Genomic DNA, 21,870 nt, shown 5'->3' with positions numbered 1-21,870 from the left:
GGGGGGGGGGGGTGTTCCCATGGCCCAGGGACACTCACTGTAGCACGCAGTCTGGGATCTGCACGTGCTCCATGGGGATGAGCTGCTCCAGATCTTCCAAGCTGTGCACATACTGGATCTTGTTGATGAATTTGACGCTGGTGGGAGAAGCAGGGAGACATCTGAAAGCCAGCCCTCAGGGTGGCCCCCCAGGGCCAGAAGGGGCGATGGCAGACAGGGTTGCACACGCAGCAGTATTCCGGGATGCCCCAAGCACCTTCGCCCAAGCTTCCCTCCCCACCTGTGCCAGCCTCCACCCCTGGCCCCTAGTGGGGGAACAGAGCAGAACCCGGGGTCTCCCCTTGCAAGAAGAGAAGCGTCCTGAACCACGTGTTGGACACCAGTCCTTGCTGAGCTGAGGAAATTCTTTGAAGGAAGCAGAGAGGAAAGAGATGCTGCTAGACTCCAGGCTCCATCCTCCCCAGGAGCTGCTCCTCTGTGTGAATCTTCCCAAGAATGCTTTTCTGGTACAATCGCCACTGCCTGGATGGCACCAGTAGTCATTTGGTCACGAGACAGATGCACATGGGGACTGCTGATTCATTCCACATTCTTTCGGGATGAATGGCTTGTTCCGGTCCAAACCCCAGCTCTGGCTGTCTGCTACCCACTGAGGTGCTTTGTCACCAGCGCATTGCTTTGAACTCGTGATTATTTTTTTTTAAAATTACCTTAAACCTAATTTTGGTAAAGTGTCCAATAAACTTTTTTTCAAGGTCAAATCAGTTTTTTTTTTTCCTTTAAAAAAATTATTTATTTAGTTGCGCCGGGTGTTAGTTGCGGCAGGTGGGCCCCTTAGTTGCAGCACACAAGCTCCTTAGTTGTGGCATGCAAACTCTTAGTTGTGGCATGCATGTGGGATCTAGTTCCCTGACCAGGGATGGAACCCGGGCCCCCTATGCTGGGAGTGCGTAGTCTTATCCACTGCACCACCAGGGAAGTCCCTCACATCAACTTTTCTAACGATGAGAAATATAAGGCCAAGAGAATGTAACAGGACACTAAGTCATAAAATAATCAAATAATAATAAAGAAAAGAAAAAAAGTAAGATAGAGTCACATAGTTACAAAACTGTGTCAAGAAGTTTTACATCTATTTTTAGAGATTAGATAAGAATTCGCCTCAAACTTTCCAGCACCCGGCTAAAACGGAGACCCATGAGGAATGTTACAGTTCGCAGTGTCCATAAGAGAAAAATACACAGGTTAATCAGTAGAGGCCACTGGTAACTGATCAGGGAATGATAGATGGTTTTCCCACAGAGAGTCACAAAGCGGCCATGTGTACCGGAATAAATAAACCCCACCGCTTTTGTGCAGTTGAAATTTCTTTTCTTTCTTCCTTTCTTTCTTTTTCTTCCTTCCTTCCTTCCTTCCTTTCTCTCTCTCTCTCTCTCTCTCTCTCTCTCTCTCTCTCTCTCTCTCCCTCCCTCCCTCCCTCCGTCCCTCCCTTCCTCCCTCCCTCCCTTCCTTCCCGGAGCTACAAAGCTTGCAGGATCTTGTTTCTCCCACCAGGGATTGAAGCCGTGCCCTCAACAGTGAAAGAGCAGAGTCCTAATCATTGGACCACCAGGGAAATCCCTGAAATTTATTTTCTTTTTTTTTTTTTAAAGAATCATCTCTTTTTTAAAAAATTTATTTATTTTTGGCTGCGTTGGGTCTTCGTTGCTGCACGCGGGCTTTCTCTAGTTGCGGCGAGTGGGGGCTACTCTTCGTTGTAGTGCGCGGGCTTCTCATTGCGGAGCACGGGCTCTAGGAGTGTGGGCTTCAGTAGTTGTGGCACACGTGCTCAGTAGTTGTGGCTCACGGGCTCTAGAGCGCAGGCTCAGTAGTTGTGGCGCACGGGCTTAGTTGCTCTGTGGCATGTGGGATCCTCCCGGACCAGGGCTCGAACCTGTGTCCCCCACACTGGCAGGTGGATTCTTAACCACTGCTCCACCAGGGAAGTCCCGAAATTTATTTTCTTAATTAAAAAAAAAATTATTCTTGGAACATGAGTTCTTCCTCCAGTTGGTGTGACAGAAAAGTAAAGGGCCCAGGGACAGGGAGTGAGTCTCAGACCGACTCTACCTGAATACCCCGGGTCTGGGAGGCTCTGAGGGTGGATGATCTGATTGGTTGCAAAGGTTTTTTTAGGGGGCACAGAGGCAACACCTGTGGTCTGAGCAGTGGGCTATAAATACAGGCGAGATCACATCGTGAGGACGCCATGGTAAAGCTGCAATGTCTGTTGTTGGAAATGGGTACCCGGTTTCCACGTGACGATGCTGTCTGCCTGTGAGCTGAGCTCTGTCTTGGGAAGCAGGGCTCTGGGGAGGGAGAATTCCGGTCCAGGGCGAGGCACATGCCCATGTTTAGATCATCGGGGAATAAACAGGACTTCTTTTTGAGATACAATCGCAGAACCTCACGGCTAGGGCCAGGTGGCAGCTCAGAATCTGTCTCCACTTCCCTCGGCTTTTAAACAGGGAAGCTTACTTTATCCCACTTTCCCCTCCTATTTCTCTGAAAGCTCAAAATGAGACCTTTGAAATTCACCACAGGAAAAGCAACCCAGGGAATTCCCAGGCCGTCCTGTGGTTAGGACTCCACGCTTTCACTGCTGAGGGCACGGGTTTGATTCCCGCTTGGGGAACTAAGATCCCACAAGCTGTGCAGCATGGCCAAAAAAATAATAAAATAAAATAAAAGTAGGAAAAGCAACCCAAAGTGAGAGAATTATCTGCATTCAAGGCAAATTTCGGTTCCCGAATTACGGGATGTCGAGGACAGAAGGCAATTCTGTTAGGCTGAAGTGTGTGTCTACCGTTTTGCCCTGTAATTGTCATCATTAGCACAAATGACCCAGAATTAGTGTATTAAAGGCCTGATTTCACTAATGTGCAAATGTCTGAGGTGCTTGGGAGTCATTGAACAGAGCGTCTGAAGTTGCCTCCTTGCCTCAGCTCTGTGATGCTCTCAAGGCAAAGTTTGACCCCGTCTATCAAACTCATCACAGATTCCTCACTGGGAACGTGGAAATGAAGGGCCTTCATTTAATTCAATGTTTTGAATTATATTACATTAAACGTGCGTTTACTTTTATGTGACGAGGGCGTTTAACATGACTAATTTTGTTTCACTTGCTCTGTGTGTCCAGGTGCTTCTATCTCCTGCACATTCCAAAGAAAGAACCAGCCCCTGAGACTCACAGGAGGTCACCTGTAAGCCCTAGGAATGTCCCGTCTGGTAAGCGTCTTCATTTACCCGGGGCCCATAGTCTGTGCTAACGATGTGCTTCCTGGTGGGGTCTTGGGCTGTCATATCAGTTACTGAGGAACTAAGGGGGCTGTGTGGGCACTCCATCCCCATGTGGCCACGCCTTGGTGGAAACCCTGGACACCAGGGTCAGCTTCTCTGTTGGCAATACTTCCTACACGTGGTCACACGTCATTGCAGGGAGAATGAAGGGCTTTGGGTACAACTCCACTGGGACAGGGCAATCAGAAGCTCCCTTCTGGCTTCTCCTGGACTCCCATATGCACCTTTTTCCTTTGCTGATTTCAATGTTCATCCTTCCTCTGTAATCAGCTGTAACCCTGAGCACAACAGCTTTTCTGGGTTCTGTGAGTCCTCTTGGTAAATCATCAAACCTGAGGGTAGTCTTGGGCACCCCCAAAACACACATGTATCGTTTTACCACATCATTGTGCAGGAGTGGGTCAGACCCTCCTGCCATCCTAATGCCCCTCCCTCACAGATTCCAGAGTGTACGGAGCTGGGCTTCCTTCTGAGGGCGTGTGGTGGGCTGGTGACCTTGCTGTGTGACTCTGAGTGATTCCCTGGAATATTCTGAGCCTCAGTTTCCTCATCCATGAAATGGGCACGGCCAAGTCAACCTTTCAGGGCTGTGGTTGTAAACTTTAAAAGGTATCCAGGGTTTCCCTGGTGGCGCAGTGATTGAGAGTCTGCCTGCCGATGCAGGGTACACGTGTTTGTGCCCCGGTCTGGGAAGATCCCACGTGCAGCGGAGCGGCTGGGCCCGTGGGCCCGTGAGCCCGTGGGCCATGGCCGCTGAGACTGCGCGTCCGGAGCCTGTGCTCCGCAACGCAAGAGGCCACAACAGTGAGAGGCCCGCGTACCACAAAAAAAAAATAAATAAATAAGACACACAAAAACCCAGGTAGCTATCTGGGCACAGGTCATGATCTTACCTGATAAAAGGGCGGGAGATGGCCAGCACGGTGCGGATGAACCAGGATGGGTGGACGATGATTAAGGACTTCAGGTTTTTCCGCAATCTGCGTGGGGAGACAGAGGAAGCAAGATGGGCTCCTTGGGAAAGCCCCGGGGAGGGAGCAGTTAACCGGTGTCACCTTCTCTCTGTGCCCAGGAGGTGCTATGCTTATCTTCATTGGCAGGGAGGAGGTGGAATCTCGGTAAAGCTAAGCCCCCTCGCAGAGTTTGCAGGTGTCTGGTCTCCAATCTCTCTTAATTTAGAGTCTGAGCATTTGACTTCGTGGCCACACCGTCTCGCATTTCTGAAAGATTTTCTGGGGTCCCATGGTTCTGAGCACCTATCATGGGCATGTTGAATTGCAGCCCCCTTATTTGGGAAGAGGGTCATTGTAGGAGAAATTAGTTAAGGTGAGGTCATATAGGAGTAGGGTGGGCCCCTAATCCACTATGACTGGTGTCCTTATAGAAAGGGGACATTTGCACACAGGTGTCCACAGGGGAGATTCTCCCTCACGGCCCCAGAAAGAACCAACCCTGCAGACACCTTGATCTCGGACTTCTAGCCCCCCAGAACTAGGAGACAGCACATATCTATTGTTTAAGCCACCCAGTCTGGTGCTTTGTTATGGCTGCCCCAGCTGACCACTACACACTTTTCAGAGGGACCTCAGGACCCCTTGCACCCCGAGGAGCTCCCCCAGCCCCACCCACTCACCTCCTATCAATCATCTGGTAACACTTTTTCAGCCAGCCGATGCCGGGCATCCTCCGCCGAGGCGTGGCACCATTCAGGTACACGATCATGTAATCCTCGGCCACAAGGAGCTCCAGACTGCTGATGACGTACCTGGTCACGGGACACAGACGACAGAGGACCCGACGGAGGGGCTCAGAGTCAGGAAGCCCAGTTCCCGGGACTGAACCCCTGGGGCACCTGCCCCTTCTGCCTCCGCCTGCCCTGGCTCTGCCAGCCACACCTGTTCAGGTGTTGTTGGCTGTCCTGACATACTCGGCCCAAGCGGGGGGTGGGGGATGACCCCAGCCCACCCCAAATTTGTGTCAGTGGGCACAGTGATTGTAGTAGTTACTATTTTATTGAGCACTTACTAGATGCTAAGTGATTTATATGCATGGTCTCCAATAATCCCGGGAGGTGGGCTTCAATAGCCCCAGATACACCTGGGGAACAGGCACCCACAGCCAACAGTCCACTGCACCAGACATTAGGGACCTGGGGTCTGTCCCAGCCCTGTCTCCCCCTAAGTGATTTCAGAAGAATCCTTTCTTTTTTTTTCAAACAACATTCTTTAAAAATTTTATTTATTTATTTATTTATTTATGTATGTTTGACTGCGTTGGGCCTTCGTTGCTGTGCATGCGCTTTCTCTAGTTGTGGCGAGTCAGGGCTACTCTTCGTCGCGGTGTGTGGGCTTCTCATTGCGGTGGCTTCTCTTGTTGCGGAGCACGGGCTCTAGGTGTGCGGGCTTCAGTAGTTGTGGTGCACGGGCTTAGCTGCTCCATGGCATGTGGGATCTTCCTGGACCAGGGCTCAAACCCGTGTCCCCTGAATTGGCAGGCAGATTCTTAACCCTGTGCCACCAGGGAAGTCCCTTTTTCTTTTTTCTTTAATATTTAGTTATGTATTTGGTTGCACCAGGTCTTAGTTGTGGCAGGCAGCCTCCTTAGTTGCAGCTTGCTGGCTCCTTAGTTGTGGCACGCAAACTCTTAGTTGCAGCATGCATGTGGGATGTAGTTCCCTGACCAGGGATTGAACCCAAGCCCCCTGCATTGGGAGCGTGAGTCTTACCCACTGCACCACCAGGGAAGTCCCAGAAGAATCCTTTCCTCTTTTTCAGCCTCTAATTCCCCATCTGTAGATTGGGGAGACTGGGCTCCCTGGTATCTCAGGCCACTTTCCAATCTGACCTTCCATGGCTACCTCCTTGTCCTCTGGCCTACGTGGCATCCAAGCCCCGCTGTGTAAGAAGGAAATCTTTGTAATAATGATAATAAGAGTGATAACGATTTGCTGAGTTCCTACTGTCATCTGCCAGGCGCTTTATCCATATTATCTGTCTCCATCATAATAAAACTGTACCTGTGTGTCCTTGGGCAAGTGACTTAACCTCTCTGTGCCTCAGGCTCTGCAGCCACAGAATGGGAGGCAACAGTAACTAACCCACAGGGTCCTGTCGAGGGTGGAATTCGTCATCACATACCAAGCCCTTCACTTCGTGGCTGCCACGTAGTAAATGCTCCATAACTGCGAGGGATGATGGCAGTTGCACCCGTGAGGCCCAGCGGGCGAGCAGGGGACTCAGATGCAGGTCTGCTGGCGGCCCAGCCCTTCCCTGGTGCCAGGCAGAGCCCCCCACCCAACGTGGTTCTTGCAGCAAGGTCCCGCCCACCAGGTGGGACCCTCAGATCTGTGGGCAGCTGGGACGGAGCGGGTGGGCCACTTACAGGAAGAGGTTCTCCATGACGTAGTGGTAGTCGGGGGAGCTGCTGTCTGGGAGGAAGCAGGCGGCAAAGACGATGATGGCGTTGAGACCTTCCCCGTAGTACCCTGGGGAGAGGCGGCCAGTGAGTGAGCAGCCCCAAGCAGAGATGGGTAGAGCCATCTCCCAGCTCTGAGCCGCCCCCTGCTCTGCCCCGTGCAGCAGCCTCGTCGCTGGCCAGCCCCTTTCCCACCCACTGTGCACACTCAGAGGGTACAGCTCTGAGTCACAGCAGCCTGGCTGGAGAAGCCAGCCAACGCTTGACCTGTCTCCGTCTTTGGTGGGGGACGCCAGCCACCCTCGTAGACATCTCCGATGTGCATCCGGCACGTCTACGCCTTACCCCCCTGCGAGTTTCACCCCTGCACACCCGGACACTAGGGCTTAATTTAACATCCCCCTGGGTCAGAAGAAGAGACTGAGGTCCAGAGAGGACCACTGATGGGCCTCCAGTTGCTGGAGCCGGGAGGGGGCCCAAGGGGTGTGGCCTTACCTCCGTGGGTCACCACCCTCATGTAGGGCCGGATCATGTGCAGGTCAATCCGGTGTTCCTGTTCCCCAATGATCACTGTCCGCCACAGACGCCCGTTGGCGGCACTGCCATCCTCGGCCGAGCCATCCCCAAACAGGTCCGCACTATCCCCAGGCATATTCTTGGCGGCGGCCACAGGGGTGTCATCTGGAAGCGCAGGGTTGGGGGAAGGTGAGCGGAAGGGACACCTCATCCCAGCTTCCCTCTCTGGGCTACCTTTGCCGCCTGTGGCCACGGAGCCCTCTCCTCTCTCCCCAAGCCAGAGGCGAAACCACTCATCCTATCCTTTGCTGACAGGCGGTGTTAGATTGGGGCTGCTGGGTGAGATGGAGGACCTGGGAGTTACAAAGTCATGCCTAAATAATAATTTTTCTTTCCCCAAGCCGTGGAACACAGGAAAGTGCTCAGTCAGGTGGTTGGCCTGGGTAGAGCCCATCTCTTGCTGTGTGACCTTGCACACATTCTTTCCCTCTCTGGGCTTCTCAGGATTCTTAACCACGCTTGAAATATCTGCCTCTTTCCCACCTTTCATCCTGAGATCTTCTCACCTCAGAAAATAGCCTGGCCATTTTCCCAGCTGCTCAGACCCCACACCCAGGTGTCACCTTCAACCCCCTTTTCCCCTTCGTACTCCACATCCACCCAGCAAGTGCTGTGGCTCTGCTTCTGTCCCCATGGCCACCGCCATTGCCACCTTTCTGACCTGTGCTCTTGCCTCGGCATGTCAGCTCAAATAACACCCATCCAGGGAGTACCGTCCCGGCAACCCTGCAAAGAGGCCTCCCTACCCCCAGGTAGCCTGGTTCAAGGAGTCTCGGCCTGGGCACTTTTGACCTTTGAGGGCCGGTCATTCTCTGTGGAGCCCCCTCCTCCATCCCAGGCGCTGTGAGGGTGTGGAGCCACCTCCCTGACCCCACCTATTTGATGCCGGGATTCCCTCAGTCATGACAACCACAGGTGTCCCCAAACATGGCCCAGTGTCCCCTGGGGGCCGGGGGCTGAATTGCCCCAGTGAGAACCCCCTGCCCTCTCCTATCACCTCGTTTCCCTCACAGCACCGACGACCAGGTGCAATTATCTTGTGTACATTTTTTCTGTTACCCAGAGCCTGGCTTTCCGATGGCCACGTGAGCAGGCAAGCGATGTCTATTCCTGACATGCCCCCGCCCGATCTCCCTGCTGCCCCCTACACAGCAATCAAGACCTCCTCCACAAACACCTGTGGAATCATGGGGAGGCCCTTCCTCTGGCCTCGGTCCCCTTTGAGAATCGGGTGAAAGACACATCTCCCAGCAAAGTCCACAAGTCCACGAGAAAATGTGCGTGGAGTCCCAGGAGCTGTCCTGGGAGCCCCGGGTTGGAAGGCCTGTCCCCCTTGAGCCTACGGGGATGGAGGAGGGGGGCTCTGGTCAGCTGGTCCCCAAGCCAAAGGGAGCGCTGGGGTCTGATTTGGGGGCTGGGCAGGTGCGACGAGCGACCTCACCTTCCCACTCCAATTCATTGCCGTTCCCCAGGAATTCCAGCGAGTCGGTCTCATCTGGGGTCTCGATGTCATCCACGTTGATATCCAGGTCATCAGGGGTGTCCAGGAAGTCATCGGACAGCAGGGAGCCCTCACTCTGGTCCAGGGAAATGTTGATCTCGGGGGCCACCAGCGTCTTCCGCTTACGATGAGCCGCGTTGAAGTTTAGAGTGTTGGGAGGGGCTGTGGGGGAACAGGAAAACAGAAAAAAACAAAAGCAAAACAAGATCAGTCACTTTTGCTGTTTTCTTTCTTCTTCCCCATCTCCTGTTCCCAACCCAGTGGAGATCCACTCTGCCCTGTTGAGGGGAGTGGTTAGAAGTCAGAGGACATGTCACGGCAGCGGTTAATATAACCATCTAGCGTGGAGGTCAAGGGCAGACGCTTGGACGTAGGGCAGACCTGGGTTCAGAGCCTGACCTCGCTACTCACCAGCTCCGTGACCCTGCAGTGCCATGTTGCTCTGAGCTTGACTCACTTTTACCATCTGCAAAATGGGACTCCCAGGTGAGTTGAGTCAAGGTTGAACAATGATGTGGGGATTAGACCCTGGGCAGCCTGGGCTCCAGCTGGTGTGCTCTGGACCTACCAATATCTGCGAGTCTTGTTTCTTCCAGCTAAGGCTGGCAGAGAATGTCCACATTCTGCTTTTGGCCTCTCTGTGATGCTCAACTCTAACAACTAACTTTTAGTGATCATGTAATGTAAGCCAGACACTCTGCAAAGCTCTCCCCTGCGTTTTCACGTTCCAACTTTGCTATTGCCCCTTTTAACAGATGAGCAAACTGAGGCACAGAAGGGCAGGATCCTCCCGTGTCACTCTGAAGCCTGTCGGGATGGATATTCCCCATGGTTTACACTGCTTCCTCCTAAAGACTCTTAGCCTGGACTCTGGTCTCCTTGTAAAAGGTGGTTTCTCCTCCTGGGCTGCCCCCCATCTGACAGCCCGTGGAGCAGAGCCAGCCCCTCAGGTTTACCCTGTTTCATTACACGGCCTTTGAGGACAAAATAAGTAAACTAGTAGGAGACTCCTACCCCTTTTATTGGATGAAGACACTCATTGATCCATAATTTCTTTTAATTAATTAATTAATTAATATTTTTGGCTGCGTTGGGTCTTTGTTGCTGCGCATGGGCTTTCTCTAGTTGTGGCGAGCGGGGGCTACTCTTTGTTGCAGTGCGCAGGCTTCTCATTGCGGTGGCTTCTCTGGTTGCGGAGCATGGGCTCTAGGCGCGCGGCCTTCGGTAGTTGTGGCATGTGGGCTCAGTAGTTGTGGCTTGCGGGCTCTAGAGTGCAGGCTCAGTAGTTGTGGCACATGGGCTTAGTTGCCCCATGGCATGTGGAATCTTCCCGGACCAGGGTTCGAACCCGTGTCCCCTGCACTGGCAGGTGGATTCTTAACCACTGCGCCACCAGAGAAGCCCCCATTGATCCATAATTAAATGGACCACATTTTTTTTTTCAGTTTGAATCTCACTTTTTTTCACTTTGAATCTCTCGGTCCCTAAGCAGGTCAGAGGTAACTGCTTCAGGAGACACTGGGATAGAAACATTCGCTTTGGCAGAAAATGATAAAAACACAGCAGTCACATTTATCAAGTGCCTGCTATGTGCGGAGCACTGGCATGATTTCTAGCTCTCACCGTGACCTTGTGTGGTGGGAAATGTTACCCACTTTACAGATTCGGACATAGAGGCAGAGACTTGCCCAAGGATCCGACCCCAGGCTTCTCAACTTACTCTGCCTTTTTCATGGGAAGTGTGTTAGAAGCAGTGAATCAGGAGTGCTTGATTTAAAATACTGCTACTCTTCCTGATGGGGTCAAGTTGTGGGTCACAGCATGGTGGCAGTAAGACTAAAGGTACAAGGAAGCACCGCGGCAGTATGCCACCACATGGACCTGGAGGATAGGGCATTGAGCCAAAGAAGACGGTTCTCCAGGCTTAAAACCTATTGGAACAAGTTTCAGACTTGCTGGGACCCGTGACCCCTTTCTTCCTTCCAATTTCTCCCATTTGGAATGAGAATATCTATTCTATGTCCATCCCGCCATCATGTTTTGGAAGCAGAGACATTGCCTGACTTCATAGGTCCACAGCTGGAGAGGAATTTTGCCCCAGGATGAATCACACCTGAGTTTTTTTTTCTCCTGCCTCCTGAGCCCTTCGACTGATTAGACACGGCCCACCCACACAACGGAAGGCAATCTGCCTTACTCAAAGTCCATGAATTTAAATGTAAATCACATCTAAAAAAACACCCTCAACAGAAACATCTAGAATTATGTTTGACCACATAGCTGGGTACCATGGGCCAGGCAAGTGAATACATAAAATTAGTGATCACATCTCCCCATCTCAAGTTCCTTAACTTAATCCTATCTGCAAAATCCCTTTTGCCATGTGAGGGAACATTCAGGGGTTCCTGGAATTAGAATCTGGATATCTTTGGGGGTCATCATTCAGCCAGTCACACCTAGGAAGTGGGGTACTGTTACTACACACTCCTCGTTTTACAGAAGTAGGAAATGGAGGCCCAGAGGGGTGAAAGGATTTGCCCAAGGTTACCCTGTGGGGATGTGACAACAGCGGGCAGAGCCCATGTGCCCAGGCAGGAAGAAGGGCTGGTATGTGGCATGTGGGCTCAGTAGTTGTGGCTTGCGGGCTCTAGAGTGCAGGCTCAGTAGTTGTGGCACATGGGCTTAGTTGCCCCATGGCATGTGGAATCTTCCCGGACCAGGGTTCGAACCCGTGTCCCCTGCACTGGCAGGTGGATTCTTAACCACTGCGCCACCAGAGAAGCCCCCATTGATCCATAATTAAATGGACCACATTTTTTTTTTCAGTTTGAATCTCACTTTTTTTCACTTTGAATCTCTCGGTCCCTAAGCAGGTCAGAGGTAACTGCTTCAGGAGACACTGGGATAGAAACATTCGCTTTGGCAGAAAATGATAAAAACACAGCAGTCACATTTATCAAGTGCCTGCTATGTGCGGAGCACTGGCATGATTTCTAGCTCTCACCGTGACCTTGTGTGGTGGGAAATGTTACCCACTTTACAGATTCGGACATAGAGGCAGAGACTTGCCCAAGGATCCGACCCCAGGCTTCTCAACTTACTCTGCCTTTTTCATGGGAAGTGTGTTAGAAGCAGTGAATCAGGAGTGCTTGATTTAAAATACTGCTACTCTTCCTGATGGGGTCAAGTTGTGGGTCACAGCATGGTGGCAGTAAGACTAAAGGTACAAGGAAGCACCGCGGCAGTATGCCACCACATGGACCTGGAGGATAGGGCATTGAGCCAAAGAAGACGGTTCTCCAGGCTTAAAACCTATTGGAACAAGTTTCAGACTTGCTGGGACCCGTGACCCCTTTCTTCCTTCCAATTTCTCCCATTTGGAATGAGAATATCTATTCTATGTCCATCCCGCCATCATGTTTTGGAAGCAGAGACATTGCCTGACTTCATAGGTCCACAGCTGGAGAGGAATTTTGCCCCAGGATGAATCACACCTGAGTTTTTTTTTCTCCTGCCTCCTGAGCCCTTCGACTGATTAGACACGGCCCACCCACACAACGGAAGGCAATCTGCCTTACTCAAAGTCCATGAATTTAAATGTAAATCACATCTAAAAAAACACCCTCAACAGAAACATCTAGAATTATGTTTGACCACATAGCTGGGTACCATGGGCCAGGCAAGTGAATACATAAAATTAGTGATCACATCTCCCCATCTCAAGTTCCTTAACTTAATCCTATCTGCAAAATCCCTTTTGCCATGTGAGGGAACATTCAGGGGTTCCTGGAATTAGAATCTGGATATCTTTGGGGGTCATCATTCAGCCAGTCACACCTAGGAAGTGGGGTACTGTTACTACACACTCCTCGTTTTACAGAAGTAGGAAATGGAGGCCCAGAGGGGTGAAAGGATTTGCCCAAGGTTACCCTGTGGGGATGTGACAACAGCGGGCAGAGCCCATGTGCCCAGGCAGGAAGAAGGGCTGGTATTCCAGGGTGACCAACTATCCAGATCGGCCCCAGAAACCTGGAACAAATTGGTACCCCTACCTGGCTCATGGGCATAGTGTGGTACAGGGGTAGGCAGAGATGGCTGTCACTGCTGTGTGACCGCAGGGATGTGGCTGTCCCTCTCTGGGCAGTCTTTCCCCTGTAGGGTGGGCTCTGTGATGGGCTGCATGGGGGAAATGCAGGGGACCCTCAGCAGAACTCTGCCAGGAGATGTCATCAAGGAGAACACATGTTTGAGGCAGCTTCTCTGGCTGCCCCAGACCCCCTGTCCTCAAAGTCTGGGGCTTTGGATCCTCAGAGCCATAAGCCCTCTTGAGTGCTCAGGGCAGCAAAGCCCTCCCAGGGCTGACTTTGTGCCTGGCATCCCCTGGGCACTTTACACAAATCATCTTGTTTAATCTTTGCATGCCCCTTCTGTGGGAGGCTCACTACCTGTATTTAGTAGATGAGGAATTGGAGTCACAGAGAAGCTAAGCAACTAGTTCAAGGACACACAGCAACTGACTTCGTGACGGCTCCCACACACGTCTCTGGCCCACAACCACACTGCTTTCCCTGCAGGACTTGGAGCAGAGCAACCCCCTTCCCTGACATTCCACCCAGGAGGCATGACCTCTGACATTTCTACAGTTATAGTGCTGGGCACAGCCCAGACCATGTGCCCATTTCTGCATGCATGGAAACTTACAGGATGTGTCTTCTGTGGCACTGCCAAGCAAGTCCATCCCCGTCTCTTCCGAGAGTGGCCTGCAGACCCAGCCGGGAGCGGACATCAGCCACCAGGCCCCACAATTCCAGGCACAGGAGCATGGAGTTCAGACAAAATGACACCAACAAAATCTGTTTAGCTTTGAGAAACCGTTGGGACAAAATACATCTGCTCGCGAGCACAGAAAATCATAAACAATCAGCGCTGGAGGGCTCCCACTGGATCATCTAATAAATATTAAGCCTTTTTTGGGGGGGGGTGGGGACAGGGAAAGCTGAGGCCCAGTGAGAAAAAGGGTCTCATCTATATTTTATTTGGAATATAAGCAGCATTCTTCATGGGTTGACCCCGCAGGGTTTGGTCTCTGATGAACTGTTGCTATTAACGCAGCCAGAAGTTGTCCAATGGACATAGCAGACAACTGAAAGAGCTCTCTGTGGCCAATGCTGGACTGGTCTGACCAACAAAATATATCATGAAATATTGGATTGTGAGCCAGTGTTTAAAATAAAATGTCCATGAGTCCGTCCATACAGATATAAATAAATGATTGAATAAGTAAATACAGGGAGAAGAGACAAATTTTTCCTGCAGAGAAAAATTTCATATAATGTCTGTAGATATTCTGCCCTCAAGGAGATGGAAAGTAACACCCTTCTCTGTAAGTGTGGGCTGGGCACAGTGGCTTCCTTCCAAAGAGGACAGTATGGGAAGGGGGGAGGCGTGACTTTACAGTGGAGACACCCAACCAGCATGAACTCAGCCAGGGGACCGAGGTCAACACCAGCAGTGATGAGTCATGTTGATGGCAGGCACCCCGAGATGAAGAATGAGATGGCCCTTCACAGGTGGTCCTCCTCCCAGCACCCAGCGCCCCAGTGTAACCGTGAGAAAGACAGCAGACAAGTTCCTACTGAGGGAGATTCTACAAAATCTCTGGCCACAGTCCTCCTCAAACCCGTCAAGGGCATCGAGAACAAGCAAAGTCTGAGAAACTGTCACAGCTCAGAGGATCCTGAGGAGACATGATGCCTGAATGTTACGTGGGAACTTGGGTGGGATCCTAGGAAAGAAAAAGGGTATCAGGAGAAAAGGACTATGGAAATCTGAATAAATTCTGGACTTCAGTTAACAACAGTGTAACAATATCAGTCTATTAATTGTAACAAATGTATCAGCCTAATGTAAAATGTTAATTTAGGAGAAGCTGAGTGTGTGGGGAGGTGTATGGAAATTTTCCGTAATATTCTTGCAACTTTTGTGTAAACCTAAATCTTCTAAAAAGTAAATTTTTTTTAAAAAAAGAAAGGCAGCCAGCTATACATTTGTGCCCCTTTAATGCTTAGTGGAGCACGAATTTGCAAAATAAGACCTGTTTCTCTGGCCATGCCCAGACTGGTTTTTTTTTTTTGGACCACAGCTCATGCCGCCTGACTTTGACCCACGTGCTCTGGCTCCTTTGTTCCCTAGGGAAATAGTTCCAGGCAGAAGGTTTTTCAGAGTGCACGGGGCTGTCAGAGGCTCTAGCTGCAGGGTGTGCTGGCTCAGGGAAGCACTGCCGCGTTAATTCATCTCTGCAACTCAGCAGTGCCAGCTCAGCTGGAATGGGAGCTGGTTAGATGGGGAAGGACAGTAGAATGCTTTTTCTTTTCCTTTAACAAAACCATTCATTCCATCACCTCTGTTCCTTGTAGGGCATGAGCTGGCACCCTCTGTAGGGTGGGATCTATCCATGCTTCTTCCTCCGCACCCGCCACCCCCGCCCACCTTTCTCCCGTTCACCATGCTTCCAATGTTCTTTGAGTAACCACTACCTTCCAGGTGCATTGGAGGTCTTGGAGGGTCTTGGAGGTAAAGAATGAATCAGATGTTGCCCTGCTCTCATAGAGGTCAAAAGTCAAAATAGAGCAGAGGTCCAAAGGAAATGAAGGGCTTCCCTGGCGGTGCAGTGGTTAAGAATCCTCCTGCCAATGCAGGGGACACGGGTTCGAGCCCTGGTTTGGGAAGATCCCCCATGCCGCAGAACAACTAAGCCCGTGTGCCACAACTACTGAAGCCCGGTCGCCTAGATCCTGTGCTCTGCAACAAGAGAAGCCACCACAATGAGAAGCCCACGCACCACAACAAAGAGTAGCCCCTGCTCGCTGCAACTGGAAAAAGCCTGCACGCAGCAACAAAGACCCAAGACAGACATAAATAAATAAATTTATTTTTAAAAAATGACAAAGGAAATGAAGACACATATCCATGCAAAAGCTCATACCTGAATGCTCACAGCAGCATGATCACATTGGAAACAACCCAACTGTCTACCAAGTGATGAACGGATAAACAAAACATGGTCCATCGTACAATGGAATATTATTCAGCCACGAAAAGGAGTGAAGTGCTGACACCTGCTACAATGTGGATGGACCTTGAGAACATGATGCTCAGTGAGAGAAGCCAGACACAAAAGGCCACATAATGTGTGATTCCATTTATATGAAACGTCCAAAACAGGCAAATCCACAGAGACAGTTGGTGCATTTGTGGTTGCCACGGGGATGGGGTTTCATTTCGGGGTGATGGAACATTTTACAACTAGACAGAGGTGATGGCTGTACAACATGTGAGTTGTTCATTTAAAATGGTTATTTTGGGACTTCCCTGGTGGTCCAGTGGCTAAGACTCCATGTTCCCAATGCAGAGGGCCAGGGTTCCATCCTTGGTCAGGGAACTAGATCCCACATGCCTCAACTAAAGACCCCACATGTCACAACCAAGACCTGGTGCAGCCAAATAAATAAATAAATAAATAAATATTTTAAAAAATTAGGGCCCAGGGCTTCCCTGGTGGCGCAGTGGTTGAGAGTCCGCCTGCCGATGCAGGGGACATGGGTTCGTGCCCCAGTCCGGGAAGATCCCACATGCCACAGAGCGGCTGGGCCCATGAGCCATGGCCGCTGAGCCTGCGTGTCCGGAGCCTGTGCTCTGCAACAGGAGAGGCCACAACAGTGAGAGGCCCGCGTACCGCAAAAAAAAAAAAAAAAAAAAATTAGGGCCCACCCTAAAATGGTTATTTTGGGGACTTCCCTGGCGGTCGAGTGGTTAAGATTCCGTGCTTCCAATGCAGGGGGCGCAGGTTCAATCCCTGGTTGGGGAACTAAGATCTCACATGCCCACCGCACGGCCAAAAATAAAATAAAATAAAATGAAATAAAATGGTTCTTTTTATGTTATGTAAATTTCACCTCCATTTAAAAAAGAAAAAAAGCAAGCTTCAGATTAAGTCAGAAGGTTTTAAAGAGGGATCTTTTTTTCAGTTTGAGACTGAAGACCACTCACACGCCCATTTCGTGTACACGTTGCTCTGGTCCCTCTGGTCTGTAGCTGACACCCCTGCTCTCAACACGGGGAGGGCAGCTGGTAACCCACAAATAAGTCCGGGATCCGGGAGTACAGGAGGCATACCACCTACTTGCAAGGTTACCCAAAATCATGCTCTGAAATTGCAGGCTGACAGCTGATGCACCACCCCTAGTTTTATCCTGCCCACACAGCATTTCACAACATTTTAAATTTGCTGTCAAATCAGAGATATGACACAAAAAGTCTAGATATCAGTCTTTTCTTGAATCAGATCTGCACTTCGTGCATGGTAACCGCCACCAGCAGCTGACTGTCCACCACCCCTGCTCACCTGGGTGCCGGGATTTCCTTCCGGCTCCTTCCCCTCATTTACTCTGCCTTCCCTGTTTCCATCAGTCTGAGGCTGTAATCCCTGTTGTTCTAGAATCAATTAGAACCGTACTTTACCCCACGGACAGGGCACTCACTCTGTTGGAATGTTGACGGCATCATCGTCTTGTTTCCTCCTCACAGTATCCCTATGAGGCAGGTAGCAGCCCATTTCACAGAGGAGGAAACGGAGGCTAAACCAGAAGATGCCCAAGGGCAGAGCGAACCACTTACAAAGGCAGAGCTGAATCCGGTCATTGCCCTCTACTGCCCCCTTGTGTCCAGTCGGCTCATGTGAACAAACCCCACAGGTCCACAGGGCTGCAGCTTTCAAGGTCAGGTAAGACCTGGTTATTTCCACAAGCCCCAGGAAGACCTCAGCTAATGAAGAGCTGAAGTCCCTTCACGAACTCAAAGTGGATCCAGAGGGCTCCCTGCAGCACTTGCTTTCAGTCTGTGCTGGGAAACCCATGTAAAAAGTGGAGTTCCCCCTAATCCACCAGGTGTACAGTGTGGCTTTATTCTTCTGGTGTGGGTTGACTTGCATCCCCCCAAAAACATAATTCAGGTGTTAACTCCCAGAACCTGGGAATGTGACCTGTTTGGAAATAAGGTTGTTGTAGACAGCATTAAGTTGAGATGACATCATACTGGAGCAAGGTGGGCCCTACAGCCAATCAGTGGTATGATTGTAAGAAGAGGCAAGTTTGGACACAGAGACACAGAGGAGAAGGCTGTGTGAAGATGGAGGCAGATTCAGATCAAAACTACAATGAGGGGCTTCCCTGGGGCTCAGTGGTTAAGAATCCACCTGCCAATGCAGGGTACACGGGTTCGAGCCCTGGCCCGGGAAGATCCCACATGCCGCAAAGCAACTAAGCCCGTGCACCACAACTACTGAGCCTGCGCTCTAGAGCCCGCATGCCACAACTACTGAAGCCCACGTGCCACAACTACTGAAGCCCAGGCGCCTGGAGCCCGTGTTCTGCAACAAGAGAAGCCACCGCAATAAGAAGCCCGCGCACCGCAACAAAGAGTAGCCCCCACTCGCTGCAACTAGAGAAAGCCCGCACACAGCAATGAAGACCCAACTCAGCCAAAAATAAAAAACAAACAAATAAATAAATTTATTTTAAAAAAAACTACAATGAGGTATCACCTCATATCGGGCAGAATGGCCATCATCAAAAAATCTACAAACAATAGATGCTGGAGAGAGTGTGGAGAAAAGGGAACCCTCCTACACTGTTGGTGGGAATGTAAATTTGTACAGCCACTATGGAGAACAGTATGGAGGTTCCTCAAAAAACTAAAAATAGAGCTACCGTATGATCCAGCAATCCCACTCCTGGGTGTATATCTGGAGAAAACCATAATTCGAAAAGATACATGCACCCCAGTGTTCACTGCAGCACTATTTACAATAGCCAGGACATGGAAGCAACCTAAATGTCCATCAACAGAGGAATGGATGGATAAATAAATAAAGAAATCTCATATATATATAACGGAATACTACTCAGCCATAAAAAAGAACAAAATAATGCCATTAGCAGCAACATGGATGGACCTAGAGATTGTCATACTGAGGGAAGTAAGTCAGGCAGAGAAAGACAAACATATGATATCGCTTATATGTGGAATCTACAAAAAGCGTACAAATGAACTTATCTACAAAACAGAAATAGAGTCACAGATGTAGAAAATAAACTTATGGTTACCAGGGGGTCAGGGGGAGGGATAAACTGGGAGACTGGGATTGACATATACACACTACTATATACAGAAGAGATAGCTAATAAGGACCTACTATACAGCACAGGGAACTCTACTCAATACTCTTTAATGGCCTGTATGGGAAAAGAATCTAAAAAAGCATGCAGGACCTCCCTGGTGGCGCAGAGGTTAAGAATCCGCCGGCCAATGCAGGGGAAACGAGCTCGAGCCCTGGTCTGGGAAGCCCACATGCCACGGAGAAACTAAGCCCGTGCGCCACAACTACTGAGCCTGCGCTCTAGAGCCCGCGAGCCACAACTACTGAGCTCATGCACCGCAACTACTGAGCCTGTGTGCTGCAACAACTGAAGCCCGTGTGCCTAGAGCCTGTGTTCCGCAACATGAGAAGCCACCGCAATGAGAAGCCCGTGCACTGCAATGGAGAGTAGCCCCCACTTGCTGCAACTAGAGAAAGCCTGCACGCAGCAGTGAAGACCCAACGCAGCCAAAAAAAAAGAAAAAGAGTGGATATATGTATATGTTTAACAGATTCACTCTGCTGTACACCTGAAACTAACACACATTGTAAATCAACTGCGCTCCAATAAAAATTTTAAAAAGTAAAAATAAAAAATAAAACACAAGCTTAAAAACTAAAAAGATGGAGGAAGGCAGAGACTGGAGTGATGCATCTACAAGCCAAGGCAGGCCGAGGATTGCCAGCCACCATCTGAAGCTGGAGGAGGCTGGAAGCATCCTTCCCTAGAGCCTTCATAGGGAGTATGGCCCTGCTGACACCTTGATTTTGGATTTTTAGCCTCCAGAACTGTGAGAGAAAACATTTCTTCTGTTTTAAGCAAGTTCCTGGTACTCTGTTATGGCAGCTCTGGGAAACTCACATGCCCTCTCAGCATGAAATCCAAATTTCTCTCCTACTGCATCCCCTACCATGCCAAGGTCCTCTCTGCCCCAGTGCCTTTGCACATCCCACCCCCTCTGCCTAGAGGGCCACTTCCTGCTTTCTTTGACTGGTGAACTTGCTCAGCCTTTCAGGCTAGGTCAGCATCCTCCAGGAGGCCCCATCTGAATCTGACATCCACCCCACTCCTGCATCCTGCCTCAGAAGCCTCCTTTAGCACTGAGTCTGTGGTACTGTGTGCTAATTGCTTGTTTCCTGGGCAGACTGTGAGCCCTTGAAGGGGAGGAAGTGCCTCTTCCTCTCTTGCTTTGGTGAGTCACAGGCCTGGACCTGGGAGAAGCAGCCCTCAGCAAGGGTTCTGAAGGAAGGAGCAAGTGAGGGCACATTATGTAAGTGGCAGGGAAAGGCCAAAATCTAGAAACAACTGTCACCTGGAATCAGCTGTTATTGCAATAATTCTGGCTTCAGAGGTGGCTCCTGGACCGAATTCTACCCTCAGATCCTAGCTTCTGGCTTAATGTTACTCACAGTGTTTAAGAAGGGAATTGGGAATAAACTGTGGGCCTCAGGACCTTTGAACATGCCTCCTGCTTCCCAACTGGTGCCCCAGGGCTTCAACGGCGTTAAGATCGGCTGTGCTGCCTCAGTCTCCCATCCAGGGCTTTCCAGCCTCTGTTTCTGTTGGACGGCGGCCACCACCTCTGGTGCAGGGTAACAGCCAAAACTCTTTCCGGGCATAAGTAGGCTTTTCCAAGGCTCAATGCGGGGCCAGCAGCACTGGGGCTTATCACAGGACTCCTGCAGAGCTAAGTCGGGAGAACCAGAGAGGGAACTGCTGAAAGGCATTCAAGAATTATCCATTGGCAACTTTGGTGGTTTCAGATACTCAGATAAATCTGCCCCTTTTCCTTCTCTGCAATTTCCAACACTTCTGTCCATTCATCTTGCTCCGGTCTCCCCCAGCACCATCACCTCTTGGTTGGGAAACTAAGATCCCACATGCTCATGGCACAGAATAAAATAAAATAAAATGGTTATTTTTATGTTATGTAAATTTCACCTCCATTTAAAAAAGAAAAAAAGCAAGCTTCAGATTAAGTCAGAAGGTTTTAAAGAGGCATCTTTTTTGCAGATTGAGACTGAAGACAACTTACATGCCCGTTTTGTGTACACGCACAGCATGGCCAAAAAACCAAACAAACAAAAAGGGTGGGGCCCTGATCCCCTAGGACTGTGACCTTACAAGAAGAGGGAGAGCCACGAGAAAGCTCCCCCTGCACATGCAAGCACAGAGGAAAGACCACATGAGGATGCAGTGAGAAGGCCAGGAAGAGAGCCCTCACCAGAAGCCAACCCTGCTGGCACCTTGATCTCAGACATCCAGCCTCTGGAGCTGTGAGAGAATAAATGTCTGCTGTTGAAGCTGCCCGGGGTGTGGTATCCTGCTATGATAGCCCAGCATCGCTGGAGCACAGTAAAGAGAATGGCGGAGTTGAGGAAGGCAGAAGATGCTGAGGCTGCTCAGAGCCTGCCATCACTTCCTGGCCTAAACCCACGGCTGCTGCATGAGGGACTGCTGAGCTGGGCAACAGGAAATCACCTCTGTGCATGTGTTGGGCTGGGGGAGGGACATTGCCTGGCCTGCCCTGTGCAGGGGCGGGCAGATACAAACAGATTGAGCATAGATAGATAGAGAGACAGACAGCAGACAGACAGACACAGGGAGAGACAGGGGCAGAAGAGAGAGATGGGGGTTGGGGGAGAGAATGATAAAGCAAAGGAAGTAAAATCTTAACAATCAGCAAATCTGGGTAAGAGTTTACAGATATTCCTTATACCATTCTTATAGTTTTTTTTCTAAGCTTGGGACTATGTCAGAATAAAAAGTTACAGGGGGAGGGATAAATTGAGAGATTGGGGGCTTCCCTGGTGGTGCAGTGGTTGAGAGTCCGCCTGCCGATGC

At 50.4% G+C, this 21,870-nt stretch overlaps 1 protein-coding gene across 1 annotated transcript in view; it reads right to left on the bottom strand.

The window, feature by feature from the left end:
* ATCAY (ATCAY kinesin light chain interacting caytaxin) overlaps positions 1 to 21,870 on the bottom strand; it is a 37,965-nt gene that overhangs the window by 6,615 nt on the left and 9,480 nt on the right. Inside the window, 7 exon segments of the mRNA XM_007460509.1 lie at positions 39 to 137; positions 4,233 to 4,319; positions 4,973 to 5,104; positions 6,721 to 6,823; positions 7,249 to 7,434; positions 8,771 to 8,992; positions 13,532 to 13,590. Coding sequence (XP_007460571.1) covers positions 39 to 137; positions 4,233 to 4,319; positions 4,973 to 5,104; positions 6,721 to 6,823; positions 7,249 to 7,434; positions 8,771 to 8,992; positions 13,532 to 13,590 — 888 coding nt within the window.

The sequence above is a fragment of the Lipotes vexillifer genome, unplaced genomic scaffold (genome assembly GCF_000442215.2).
Source record: "Lipotes vexillifer unplaced genomic scaffold, Lipotes_vexillifer_v1.1 scaffold1011, whole genome shotgun sequence".
Lineage (NCBI taxonomy): Eukaryota > Metazoa > Chordata > Mammalia > Artiodactyla > Lipotidae > Lipotes > Lipotes vexillifer.
This window is presented reverse-complemented; position numbering and strand designations above follow the sequence as displayed.